This window comes from Berghia stephanieae, chromosome 9 (assembly GCF_034508935.2).
Source record: "Berghia stephanieae isolate SIO BIC M18660-M18661 chromosome 9, UCSD_Bste_1.3, whole genome shotgun sequence".
NCBI lineage: Eukaryota > Metazoa > Mollusca > Gastropoda > Nudibranchia > Aeolidiidae > Berghia > Berghia stephanieae.
Window position 1 is genome coordinate 23,387,160 of NC_088368.1, and position 12,113 is coordinate 23,399,272.

Genomic DNA, 12,113 nt, shown 5'->3' on the forward strand with positions numbered 1-12,113 from the left:
GCATTGCTGAGTGAGTGTCTAACTAGTAATTTTCCTTCTTTGTTCTATTCATTTCTGAGTTGTATGCGATAGTGTTCCAACTCTGAAGGCAACACGGATGACGAGGCGTTGCTGAATGGGTGTCTAGCTAGTAATTTTCCTTCTTTGTTCTATTCATTTCTAAGTTGTATGCGATAGTGTTCCAACTCTGAAGGCAACACGGATGACGAGGCGTTGCTGAATGGGTGTCTAGCTGGTAATTTTCCTTCTTTGTTCTATTCATTTCTAAGTTGTATGCGATAGTGTTCCAACTCTGAAGGCAACACGGATGACGAGGCGTTGCTGAATGGGTGTCTAGCTGGTAATTTTCCTTCTTTGTTCTATTCATTTCTGAGTTGTATGCGATAATGTTCCAACTCTGAAGGCAACACGGATGACGTGGGGCATTGCTGAATGGATGTCTAACTAGTAATTTTCCTTCTTTGTTCTATTCATTTCTGAGTTGTATGCGATAATGTTCCAACTCTGAAGGCAACACGGATGACGTGGGGCATTGCTGAATAGGTGTCTAGCTGGTAATTTTCCTTCTTTGTTCTATTCATTTCTGAGTTGTATGTGATAGTGTTCCAACTCTGAAGGCAACACGGATGACGGGGCGTTGCTGAGTGGGTCTTTCCCATCTGAGATTTTGGGAAATGCAATGACATCTCGTATGGAGTTGGCTCCACACATTATAGCCATTAGTCTGTCCAAACCTAGAGTGGAAATGAAAAAAAAAAAAACCCACAACAAATTAATGCACAAAAAACTGAGATAACCTAGTTTAGTAAAAAATATAAATACATAAATTATAAAAAATAAATAACCGAGCCCTTGTATTGTACAAAAATAAAATGACAATTTTTTTTCCGACAGAGACCAGGCTGTCAATGGCAGGTACTCATTTTATTTAACCTCAGTACAGTGAAGAATGTGAGTAAAGAGCCTTTTCCAAGTACTTAATTTTGTGCCACTCTGAGCGGGATTCAAACTCAGGACTTTTAATCCTAGGAGAGGAGCGTCATAGGTACCACAAGGCCACACAAAAAGGCAAACAATTTTTCAACACTATTTAAGAAATTTAAATCTTCAATTAAACAAACAAGCTGTCATGATTTAACGTAATCTCTTGTAAAATTATGAAACTAAATTTTCAATAAGCCATCCAGTCCATGACCACACTTAACATTGCTTGACATTTGTGACAAGAGAGAAGACACTTTACTGATGTGCCACTGAGCCAATAATAAACTGACATGGTGGTTTTTTGCAAAAAACATTACCAAATTTGGCAATCAAAATCCCAAATTTTGCAAGCTAAAAACCGCAAAATTTGCACACAAAAATTTGCAACAAAATTGCACAAATTTGTGATTAATTTTCCTAAAAACCCATAATTAGTTCATGAAAGAGAAAGGTATTTGTTTGTTTTTAATTTTTAGGGTATCACATCGCTTGCAAAAATTGTAAGGTCATATCAGCGCAAGTGAAAAGGAAGAAATGGGATAGTAAAAACGAAACTACACGAGCTATCAAATTAAAAGAAAGAAAAAAATTCATCTTTTTTTTTTTTGTTGCCTTTTTTAAATTATTATTGTTTTTGGTTTTTTTTTTAGATTTGTTTTTATCTTTGCAAAATCTGGAAAATTTGCAAAAATTTGTTTAAAAATTGCAGAATTTGCAGCCGCAATGTAAATCAGTGATATTTTGCACTTTTTTTTCGGATACAACGCAGCCGCGATGCCAAAAAAAAAAAACAACTGCCATGTCAGAATAACACAAAATTCCAATGAAAATAAACCGCCAAATCAAATCAAGAATTCTGACCTAGAGCAATTCCACCATGAGGTGGACACCCGGAGTCCAAAGCTTCCAGTAGGTGGGCCAGTTGTGAACAGTCCTCCTGAAACAGATCAAATAAATAACAATGTGAAATTGAATGTAAGTTTCAATTTAATTACAAAAGCAGATCAAAAGAACGTTTTTACCCTTTATCAATAAAACAGGATGAATGAAACACTACAGATGTATGAGATAACCAGGCAACCTGTAAGGAAAATGGAGACATCCGGATTGTGGAGTTCCAGATTAGAAGGACAGCCACTCATATTTATCGTGCGGCTATGTGGTCAAGTGGTATGACACTCGCTTTTGGATCGGAAGGTTCTGGGTTTGAGCCTCGCTCGTTGCATAGTTGAGTCCTTAGAAAAGGCTCTTTACTCACACTCTCTCACCGTACTCGGGTATAAACAGCGTTATCTCTGTCCGAAAAAAATTGTTATATCGCCTTTAAGGTATCATGTCCCACATTCCACGTTAAATGTTGCTGTTGGCCAGGGACCCCTTGTAAAGCATTTTGAGCATGTTTAGTGGATATTGCGCTATATAAAAAAGCTACATTTTATATTTATTTATTTTAAAAATTTTTAATCAATCACCATTACAATCTCCAAAATTACCTTTAAAATATTGTGGAGAACAAAGCGCTGCATGGCTGAGTTGTGTATTCGTATGGAACCCCACCGATCTCAGCTCCGTTAAGGACAAGGTCAAAGTGTAAACCTCTCACCTGAAATTAAAAGTGTTATCCAAAAATTTTTTAAAAATTTAAATCTTAAAATTAAGCTTCTGATTGATTTCGAGTAGAAATGAACAGTATGGTTGTACCTTGAGTTTGACATTAATCAAATCATTGTTGTTAGAGGATAAAGATAGTTTATTGAAGAAATATAATATAATCAAGGTCTTAAAAGAAAGGAAAACAAACAAACAAAAATATAACCAAACAAAAAAAAACAAAAGCAAAACAAATTCAAACAAAGGGGAAAAAAAGCACAGAAAAAAAAATGAATTAAAAAAATAAATAAATAAAAAATAACTTGAAATCTTAGTTGAAGAATAAAAAATGTTTGTCAGAAGAATTGATGTATTCACTTATTAAACTACAACAACAACAAAAAAAGTAGTTCTCAGAGCCATTAGGCCCACAACATAGCTGGAGTTTATCCCAGTTTCTATAGCGTGAAACAGACAATAGCAATTGCTATCCCTTTGGATAGGATGCTACGTAGTCTATTGAAAAATACTTTCCAACAGATCTAACAGACCCAGCTACCCAATCACTGCTAGGTGGACTGGAGGGATCAGAAAATATAATCTCGATGGCACCTGGAATCGATCTCGGCCCCATTGCATGTGAAGCAAGTGCTTTTGCAACTAGGCTACTAGGACCCTCAAACTACAACAAACTATACCTCCTTTCCCACTCATGTATAATATTGGAACACACCGTGAAAAAAAAATTCTCATTGGGGATGAATATAAGGGTCTTTGTTTCGTACCCAACAGGTACCAAGTTCGACTACCACTGCGTGGTGTGGCTTTCAGCAAGTCATTTTGCCCTATCACACTTTGCAGCACCACGTTGCTGCTGAAGCCTGGGATATTCCAGTCTTCCCTAATGACAAATTTCCCATTGAGAATGAATAAAGGGAATTTTTTTTCCCCATTTTTAAAGAGTATTTTCATTTAATAATAATTTTATTTTTAAATTTCAAGAGTAACCATCATTAACAGTTACCTTGTAATCCAGTAAATCTACATTATCAGGTGACAGTAGAAGTGGTGGTGGTGGTGATGATGATGTTGATGAAGACGACGACGAAGACAACGATGGTGATGATGATGATGATGGTGGTGGTGATGATGATGATGATGATGATGATGATGACGGTGATGATGATGATGATGATGATGATGATGATGATGATGATGATGATGAAGAAGAAGAAAATGATGATGACGGTGATGGCACATTTTTATATTTCCTTTATTTTAAGGATGACCATCATTAGGCGTCACCTTGCCAGGTTTTGAATCCATTAAATCTACGTCGTCAGGATGGGGAGCTGTAAATGGGTGGTGGGCGGATTCCACACCATCACCTGGGGATAAAAAAACAATGATATGACCAAATTATATAATAATTATATATAATATAATTATATGTTATATTATAATTATATTATGTGACCGATCCTCGCAAAAAAAGTATATTATGTATATTATGGCAGGGTAATTCTGTGGTGTCTGGGGTCCCTCAACTGAGAGAGTGCAAGAAAAGCCCAATGCCAAGCCAGCGGGTATTAAATGGCGACTAATGGTGTGTGACTCCCCCTTTTTGAGCTACCTGGTCCTCCAGGTTGGGGGTTGCCCAATCAAGGATTAACACCCCTTCTGTAAAACTCTTTGTTACAGAAACACGGATAGACAAATCAAATCCCTTTTTTAGCTTGAGCGACTGAAGACGTTTTGCAATGAAAGAATTTATGAAGTAAAACAGACAAAGCCGAAAGGATACAGAGAATTGAAAAGACACAGAACAAGATAAAAAAAAAAGCTCAGGATAGAGAAGGATGGAAACATTTTGTCTGTGGCCTATACCCTGACCCAGAGTGAAAAAGGCAATGACGATGATGATGATGAATTCTGATGACTCAAATAAAATACAGTCCAGTCCAGATAATTCGAAATCTGATTAACCGAATTTCTTTTAAATCAAAGAAAATATGATGTAATGAATTATTTTCTTTTTCTATATAAAATATTCATGGTTAATTCGAATACGAACAGTCGTTATTCTCTTTATTCGAAGTGCAAGTGTTTGCCCATCACTAAAAAAAAAACTCTGGAAGGTCATAACGAACTGCCTGTTCTCCGTATCCACCCTCCCACGCGTTTTAATGACTGAGCTGACTAATAATAATAATAACTAGACCCCTGAGGCATGTAATGGCGACTGAGTAGTATAGCCCTGATACCTGGAGTCAGGTTTAGTTATTTCCCTTGTTTGGAGACAAATCGAATTCTGATAAATAGAAGTCATTTGCTTTTCCCACCCAATTCGAATTATCAGGACTGCACTGTATCACGATCCAAAATATGAGATGGAACTTGGTGTTGATAAAGAACGCCATGCTTTGAAGTATGTAAATGGTGAATGAGATTTTGCTTTTTCAGAACTTTGTTTATGAGCAACAAGGTCTGTGGTGAAATATTATGTATGCACCAACTTGACCTTTTGTTTATACATATATATACATGTTCATGCATCAATCTGACCTATTCTTGGTTTGTTTTAACTATTATATACATACATACATACATATATATATATAATAATATATATATATATATATATATATATATATATATATATATATATATATATATATATATATATATATATATATATATATATATATATATATAATATATATATATATATATATATATATATATATATATATATATAATATATATATATATATATATATATATATATATATATATATATATATATATATATATATATATATATATATATATATATATATAATATATATATAATATATATATATATATAATATATATATAATATATATATATATATTATATATATATATATATATATATATAAATATATATATATATATATATATATATATAATATGTATTAATACCGGATAGGGAGACTTTTGGTACCCCTATTAGTTCATTTTACAGTACTTTACCAATAGGGAGACCAAAATCCGGTCCCCCTATTGATTTGACCTCTAGCACATTCACTTTTCTATTTTTAGTTTAAAGTTGTCAACCCAACCGTCAAGGATATATAATTGTAAATCATAGTATTGAAGTTATTTGTTAAACACCACAGTAAGAAGAGTTATGCCTAAATTTTCACGTTGGTCAATAAGGTGACCGCCTGAAAAAAGTACAATAGGGGTACCAGTGTTTTCATCGATATATTTCAATAGTGAGGCAATATATCTTTCCGAAATTTTCTCTAAAATTCTAGAGCATTATATGGATTTTTATAGTAATGAAAACCTAATATAAAATTGTGTGAAAGTTGATGAACTGAGGAATGAACAAGATATACGAATTATAATCTATTTTTAGAAACAGATTTATCGAATCTTGGTCCGGATTCTTATCTTGGTGACAAGAGACAAGCAAACATAGTAACTCTTTTTTTCGTGAAACGTATGTTTAGTCAATTTCGCGCATAAAGAGGCACTCGGCACTCACTCACTCCGCAAGTCAGTAGTAGGTGGTTATCAGTTATCAGCTTTAATTCTTAGTCAAACGCTTCATCAAACCCATTATTGAGTAGCATGTTGATGCCTGATGCCAGTTGAAGCCATCTCGACGTCGTGAAATGGAGCATCTTCTGTCATAGCAGTAGAATCGTCAGATGCCGCATTTAAATCCTCCATTCCAGGCGTTGCTGTTGCCATATCGATCTTCGAAATGATTTGGTCTAGACGTCAAGTTGACCCGTTCTATGTCTGAAGAGATTTTAAAGTGCAATACCTAACATTATATCTTGATCTACAAAAGAGTCTTTTTAAATGAACCGCTGTGTTTCTATATTTTTCAAGAACCAATGATTATCTGATAACAACTGACTTGCGGAGAGAGTGGCCGACGGACGTCCTCTCTATAGCCGCAAGTATTTTTTCGTCACTTGCTGAGTTCCAAACTAGACGTCTATGGCATCGTGGGGTAAATTGATGCTGGAGGCATCATTGAAGAGACACCGAGATAATTTAAATGGTAAGTTATTGGCCATTCTTATTACATCACTGTTGATTTAAGATTTTCAATAGGGTAGACATCACAATCACACACACACCGATTGATGATTGTCACTTGTCAGTCAGTCATTTGGAAGTGGAGTCAGATAATTCGGGAACTTCTGTAGACTGTAGATTCACACTAGTGAGTAAGATCTGTCGTTTACTACTACTACTACTACTACTACCACTACTACTTTTAGTTTTAGCTTTATCCAACTCAACACTTCTCGTGTTTATTTTATTTTGGCAAAACTAGAATGAATTTTTGAAAAGAATATAAAATAATTTAAACTTAAACCTGTCTTTGCATCTTGCTTTATGCATACAGTATGCCATATCACAGCCATCACAAAATCATAGTTTAATGTTGAGAATATGCTATTTCTTTTGTAACTTCAGATCAGAGAGATTTGAGCTTTAAAAATCCTGAAAAATGTCTTGCTGTCAATCCAGACAACCCTTTTGATGTGATCTATGATGTTAATGGTAAGAATGTAATTTGATGAGGAAATGAATAACATTTAGGTACACATAGTTTGCTTTTTTTTTTTTTTTTTTTTTTGAGTCATGATGTGTAATACTATTACAGTCCACTCCGGATAATTGCAACTCGTTTAATCGCAACTTTCGGTTAATCACAATATTTCCTAAGCAATGGAAATAATTCTATATAAAAGTCACTGGTTAATTGCAACAAACTTCGGTTTTTTAAAAAGTGGTAAATTCAAGAAATCAAACAGTATATCATGATTAAATTTCATCATGGATGAAATCGTGACAGGTTGAAGAATCGAGAGTGAGCAGGATTTAATGCTACAGTAGTGTGTCACCACTCTGTTAGAGTCGAAAGAGGGCGGGGCTCTGCAGTATGGGTTTGTGACGTCATCGGTGGCCATTAAATAGAAGAGGGGTGGGGCTGGTCATAATCTTGACAACAGGTTATAAATGACAGTTATAAAGAGAGACTGAGCGATATCCTTTGTTTTAGGATTAACAACTGTGCATTGTGACCAACGAGTTTGGTGAGAGCTTATTGTCTCTCATTAAGGCTAATCTCTTTAACTCTGACAAATGTTGAATTGTTGAGAAAAAAGATTGAAACTTCTTCCAATCTGAATAAGATATCGGCTTGCTTCATAGCTGCTTTTGGTTGACAAATCTACACGGGGCTGCCATATGGTTTTTGTTTCAATCAAATTGCTCTGTATGTGGTGGACTAAGAATATTATTTACTGGTTTGAGTTGACAATAAATGTGTAAAATGTTGAAATAGTGGACAGGAAACTGAATTTCGGTTAATCCCAACATTTTCGATGATCCCAAGGTATTGCGATTATCCTAAGTGGACTGTACCTGAATCTTGAACGAAAAACTATCATATGGATATGATTATAGACAGATTGGTTTCTGGAATTATATTTCCGTCCTCCCTTGCCAACTCTGACGTTCTTGAAATTTAAAAGAAAATAGCCAGAAGGTTTCGGACTTAATTTTCTTTTTTTTTCCAAAGGACAATAGTCATAAGGTAAATAATTTTTAAAAAATCCTTTTACAGCACAAGATGGCATGATTTTTTGTTTAAGAGTTTAGAGAAAAACTTGCACATGATAGTCTTCAGCTTTTTTTTTGTTGTTTTTATTTTCTATATAGACTCCAACTCAGAGCCTGAAAGTGATGCAGAACAAAGTTCCATATCACATGATTCATTTGTGGTAAGTATGTACATTAAAATAAAATCATAACATTTGTATAGCGTTTATCCACAGTTGGCACCATGCTCAAAATGCTTCACATCAACATATTTTGTGGTGGACAAAACACATTTGCCACAAAAGATGAGACCTGCAGTCTGTTAGGCGCAATACAATTTTCAGGACAAGGACAACACTGTTTTACACCAGTGAGATCTCCTAGTTTTTTGTTGTTAAAAATTTTTCTTTGCAGTGGACTTCGCCAACAATAACACTATTTTAAACCTTCCTCGTTATATTTTGAAGTGATATTCATTGATGAGCCATTCACATTTGAAGTCGTTTGTTTTTTTATTTGACAAAATGTGAAAATGATGCGTTTCCAGGAAAAATTAAAATAGCTTCTGTTGGGATTATACTTTTGATCTCGCATTTTGTCCAAATTCTCTTGCATCGTAATGTTTATCAACTTTTTTTGTTAACTATATTGCAGTTGCAAGGTTAGGAAGTTCATATTGTTGCAATGACAACCGTTTTATATGTCCAGAATCGTAGTGATATAAAAAATTGTTTTGTAGTTGTTGGTCCTGGTGTAGGATTTAAAGAGTTGGTTAAAAACGGTTTACTGAAACCCTGGTTGGTGTATCTATATTTATCCAAGCACAGTTGAACATATTAAATACTTAGACAATATGTCTGCCTTTCTCAACTCTTTTTATTATACTTGCATTATTAACCAGCTAATTGTTTAGTTGGATTATTAAACAATGGCTCTTCATGTTTATTGTCAACATGAATAAATTGATTGATCTGACATCTTTTCCACAAAATATACAGGGTCCCGATTTTGTTGCTGACTCCGAGTCTGATTCCTCTACGTACTCTGTGAGGTACCCAATGCTGAGTACATCATTGTCTTTGGAACCTAGTGCTCATTCCCCAACTCAGTCAGAGCCTCATCCACAACTATCACAGACTGAACCTCGTTGCCAGTCTGGGACCCAGGTTCAACCCGAATGCTATACACTTGCAAACCAACGTGTTACGTGCAATGGTGAGTCATTTTTTTGTCATTCTTCTCCTTTGATATTTGTGGGATCAATTTTAATTTACCCATTCCTTTTAAAAGAAAACTTCACCCCCTCCATGGTGCTGCATTTGTGTTATTGCATTTTTTTTCTGTTTTGGCAGTGCTGCGTCGCAAAATACGCTACCATTTACATAACAAGCACAAATCCAAATTTGATAGGGTGGACATCTTAGAATCTGAAACCCCAATGTGTGAGTGATATCAGTGAAACCAGCCATAAAAATGTTCATGTTTATTTTATTGGGGTTTTTTTTTGTCTGTAATAGACTTAAATTGCTTGTATTGTAAGTGTTAAAATGGTTTTTTGTTACAACCCATCTATATATTAAAACTGTTTCTTTGTATTTCTATGATGCTTAAGGCTTTTTTTCACAGACCAGCTGGAAACTTAACGAGAATCAGAGTAGATAACATTTTATTAATCTTGCAACCTAAACAGTATATGATGATTGGGAGCATTTAAAGAAAAGCACATTTTCTTTTTAATTTGTCGGTACTAAAATTATACTTTGATAATGCCTGCTGTGCTACAAACCCTTTTGACTTCCAGGTTCAATATTTTTCTTTATTCTAAAATTCTTGGGTTTCCTTTCAATGACAACTGAGATCATTAAAATTCAGCTCACAACATGATGTGTGTAGATTTGATGAAAACATATGTTCGAGTTGAGAAGCAGTGTTCACGAACTTGCTGATCGTTTTTACTAGCATTTATTTTCCTAACTTACCTGTATCAATTAACAAAGGCAAGACTCAAATATTTTCTATCTGAACAGTGTGTTTGTTATTGAAATATTTCCGGCATATACATGTCATATTCATTCCCACAAAATATAAATCAGGATTAAGTTGTCTGGGCATCAGCATCGTTCAGGCAGTTGGGGGGAAGTCTTTAAGGAATTAATGAAGCCGATGCTCAACCGGTCTGGAGGACGTTTGATTGATGTCGGCTGTTTGTTCTGCCAGCCGGTGATGTTTTCTCACTCCCTCAATGACAAAGTCATTGTTATGACTATGAACTATAGTCTATTATTACTTTTGTTACTATATTAATTGTTACTTATAGCCGCTACTGTTATTATTATATTATTATTATTATTATTATTATTATTATTATTATTATTATTATTATTATTATTATTATTATTATTATTATTATTATTATTATTATTATTATTTATGATATTGCCTTCATTGCATTCTATTACTATTATTGATATAATTAATTTCTGATTGTTGTAAATAATTTATGTGAATTGAATTTTGTCGATTGGCCAAGGGCCTACAATAAACTTAAATGAAATGTTAGTCTTTGGATAGGACTTGGGTCTATTCTTGATTGCTTTTCCGCCTGGGTCGAGTGAAGCATTTGGAGTAAATTTTGTTGCTCAACGTAAAAAACATGACGCTTACCATTCCGCTGATACTGATACCTCCAAGGGGTGGTTGGGGAAAAACCTAAAATTCTTTTGACATTCTGTCTGATTTTTCGCTGAAACAACAAAGGACAATCTATGTATTCAGATGAGACTTCAATGTGTTACTATTCCGATTTATGTTCATATTTTGATTATAATGAAGAGGGAACCCTGAACCCAGTGAAGTGGGTGGATTGATCTATTTATTTCTATTTCAAAACAAAAATATGGCGTCTTTTCACTGGATTTGTTATGTGGCAGAGGTCTCCACAAATCTAACATACCTCTTCCAAAGGAATAGATGGTAGAAAAGTATATAACAAGAAGGAATTATGACAGTTACTTGTCCAGGCCTTAAATATTTGGAATGCTATTCTCTCTATCGCTGTCATGTAGCTGATGTGCATATGATCTGTCTATTGATTTATTTTCATAGTTCATAGCATGATGTGCTTTATTTTCTTCTTTTTTTTCCAGAGAAATACAAAAAGCCAAGGAGACCCTGTCCATACTGTGGACAGTTGCAAACAAAACTCTCAAGGCATTTGATGAGGAAACACAAAGATGAGACAGAAGTTACAGAGGCCATGAAACAGCCTGTAAAGGAAAGGGATAGAACAATGGATTATCTCAAGAAAAAGGGCATTTTTTATTCAAACACTAGAAACAATTCAATAGTTATGCGTGAGAGAGCACAAGGGTCACATGAAGTTGTTATGTGTGCTGGCTGTAAGGGGTTTTACTCTGGACGAAGGGTTTATGAACACAAAAAGAAATGTAGTACTGAGCATGCTCTGTGTACTGGGGTTGTAAAATTTTATCCCGTGGCTCCCAATGCAAGTAAAGAAATAAAGGAGAATATTCTTGACAAATTTCGGAATGATGAAGTGGGAAATTTGTGTCGATCAGACAAAGCTATAGTATTGTTAGGAACAAAATTGTGGAGTAAAAGTTCAAAGAAGGAGAGAAAAGTTATAATGAGTGATTTACGCATCTTAGGAAATTTGATTTTAAAAACTAGGAAGAGAACGAATCAACCTTCTTTCTCTGGAGAGGACGTGGTGAAGCGTTGTAACTTTAATGAAATATCGCAAACCATTTCTGAAATGACTTTGAAAGAGGATGGGACATTGAAAGCAGGCTTGAAGCTTTCAATTGGATTTATATTGAAAAAGTTAATTAATTTCTTAAAAGGGGAATATATAATGCAAAACAAAATGGAAGAATCCGCAGAGATAGATTTGTTCAAAGC

At 34.4% G+C, this 12,113-nt stretch overlaps 3 protein-coding genes across 3 annotated transcripts in view; 1 reads left to right on the plus strand and 2 right to left on the minus strand.

The window, feature by feature from the left end:
- Positions 1 to 3,964, minus strand: part of LOC144979325 (aspartate--tRNA ligase, mitochondrial-like) — a 4,325-nt gene extending 361 nt beyond the window's left edge. Inside the window, exons 1-4 of the mRNA XM_078925959.1 lie at positions 3,880 to 3,964; positions 2,478 to 2,587; positions 1,846 to 1,921; positions 1 to 734 (exon numbers count right to left, since the gene is read on the minus strand). The exon at positions 1 to 734 is cut by the window's left edge and continues 361 nt beyond it. Of these exons, the coding sequence (XP_078782085.1) occupies positions 574 to 734; positions 1,846 to 1,921; positions 2,478 to 2,510 (270 nt within the window). The 5' untranslated portion in view covers positions 2,511 to 2,587; positions 3,880 to 3,964 and the 3' untranslated portion in view covers positions 1 to 573. The remainder of the gene's footprint in view (positions 735 to 1,845; positions 1,922 to 2,477; positions 2,588 to 3,879) is intronic.
- Positions 1 to 12,113, minus strand: part of LOC144979326 (fatty acid-binding protein 5-like) — a 115,851-nt gene that overhangs the window by 35,904 nt on the left and 67,834 nt on the right. The gene's annotated exons all lie outside the window — the stretch shown is intronic.
- LOC144980183 (uncharacterized) overlaps positions 6,140 to 12,113 on the plus strand; it is a 20,265-nt gene continuing 14,291 nt past the window's right edge. Inside the window, exons 1-5 of the mRNA XM_078927757.1 lie at positions 6,140 to 6,639; positions 7,062 to 7,148; positions 8,313 to 8,374; positions 9,191 to 9,407; positions 11,339 to 12,111. Coding sequence (XP_078783883.1) covers positions 6,576 to 6,639; positions 7,062 to 7,148; positions 8,313 to 8,374; positions 9,191 to 9,407; positions 11,339 to 12,111 — 1,203 coding nt within the window. The 5' untranslated portion in view covers positions 6,140 to 6,575. The remainder of the gene's footprint in view (positions 6,640 to 7,061; positions 7,149 to 8,312; positions 8,375 to 9,190; positions 9,408 to 11,338; positions 12,112 to 12,113) is intronic.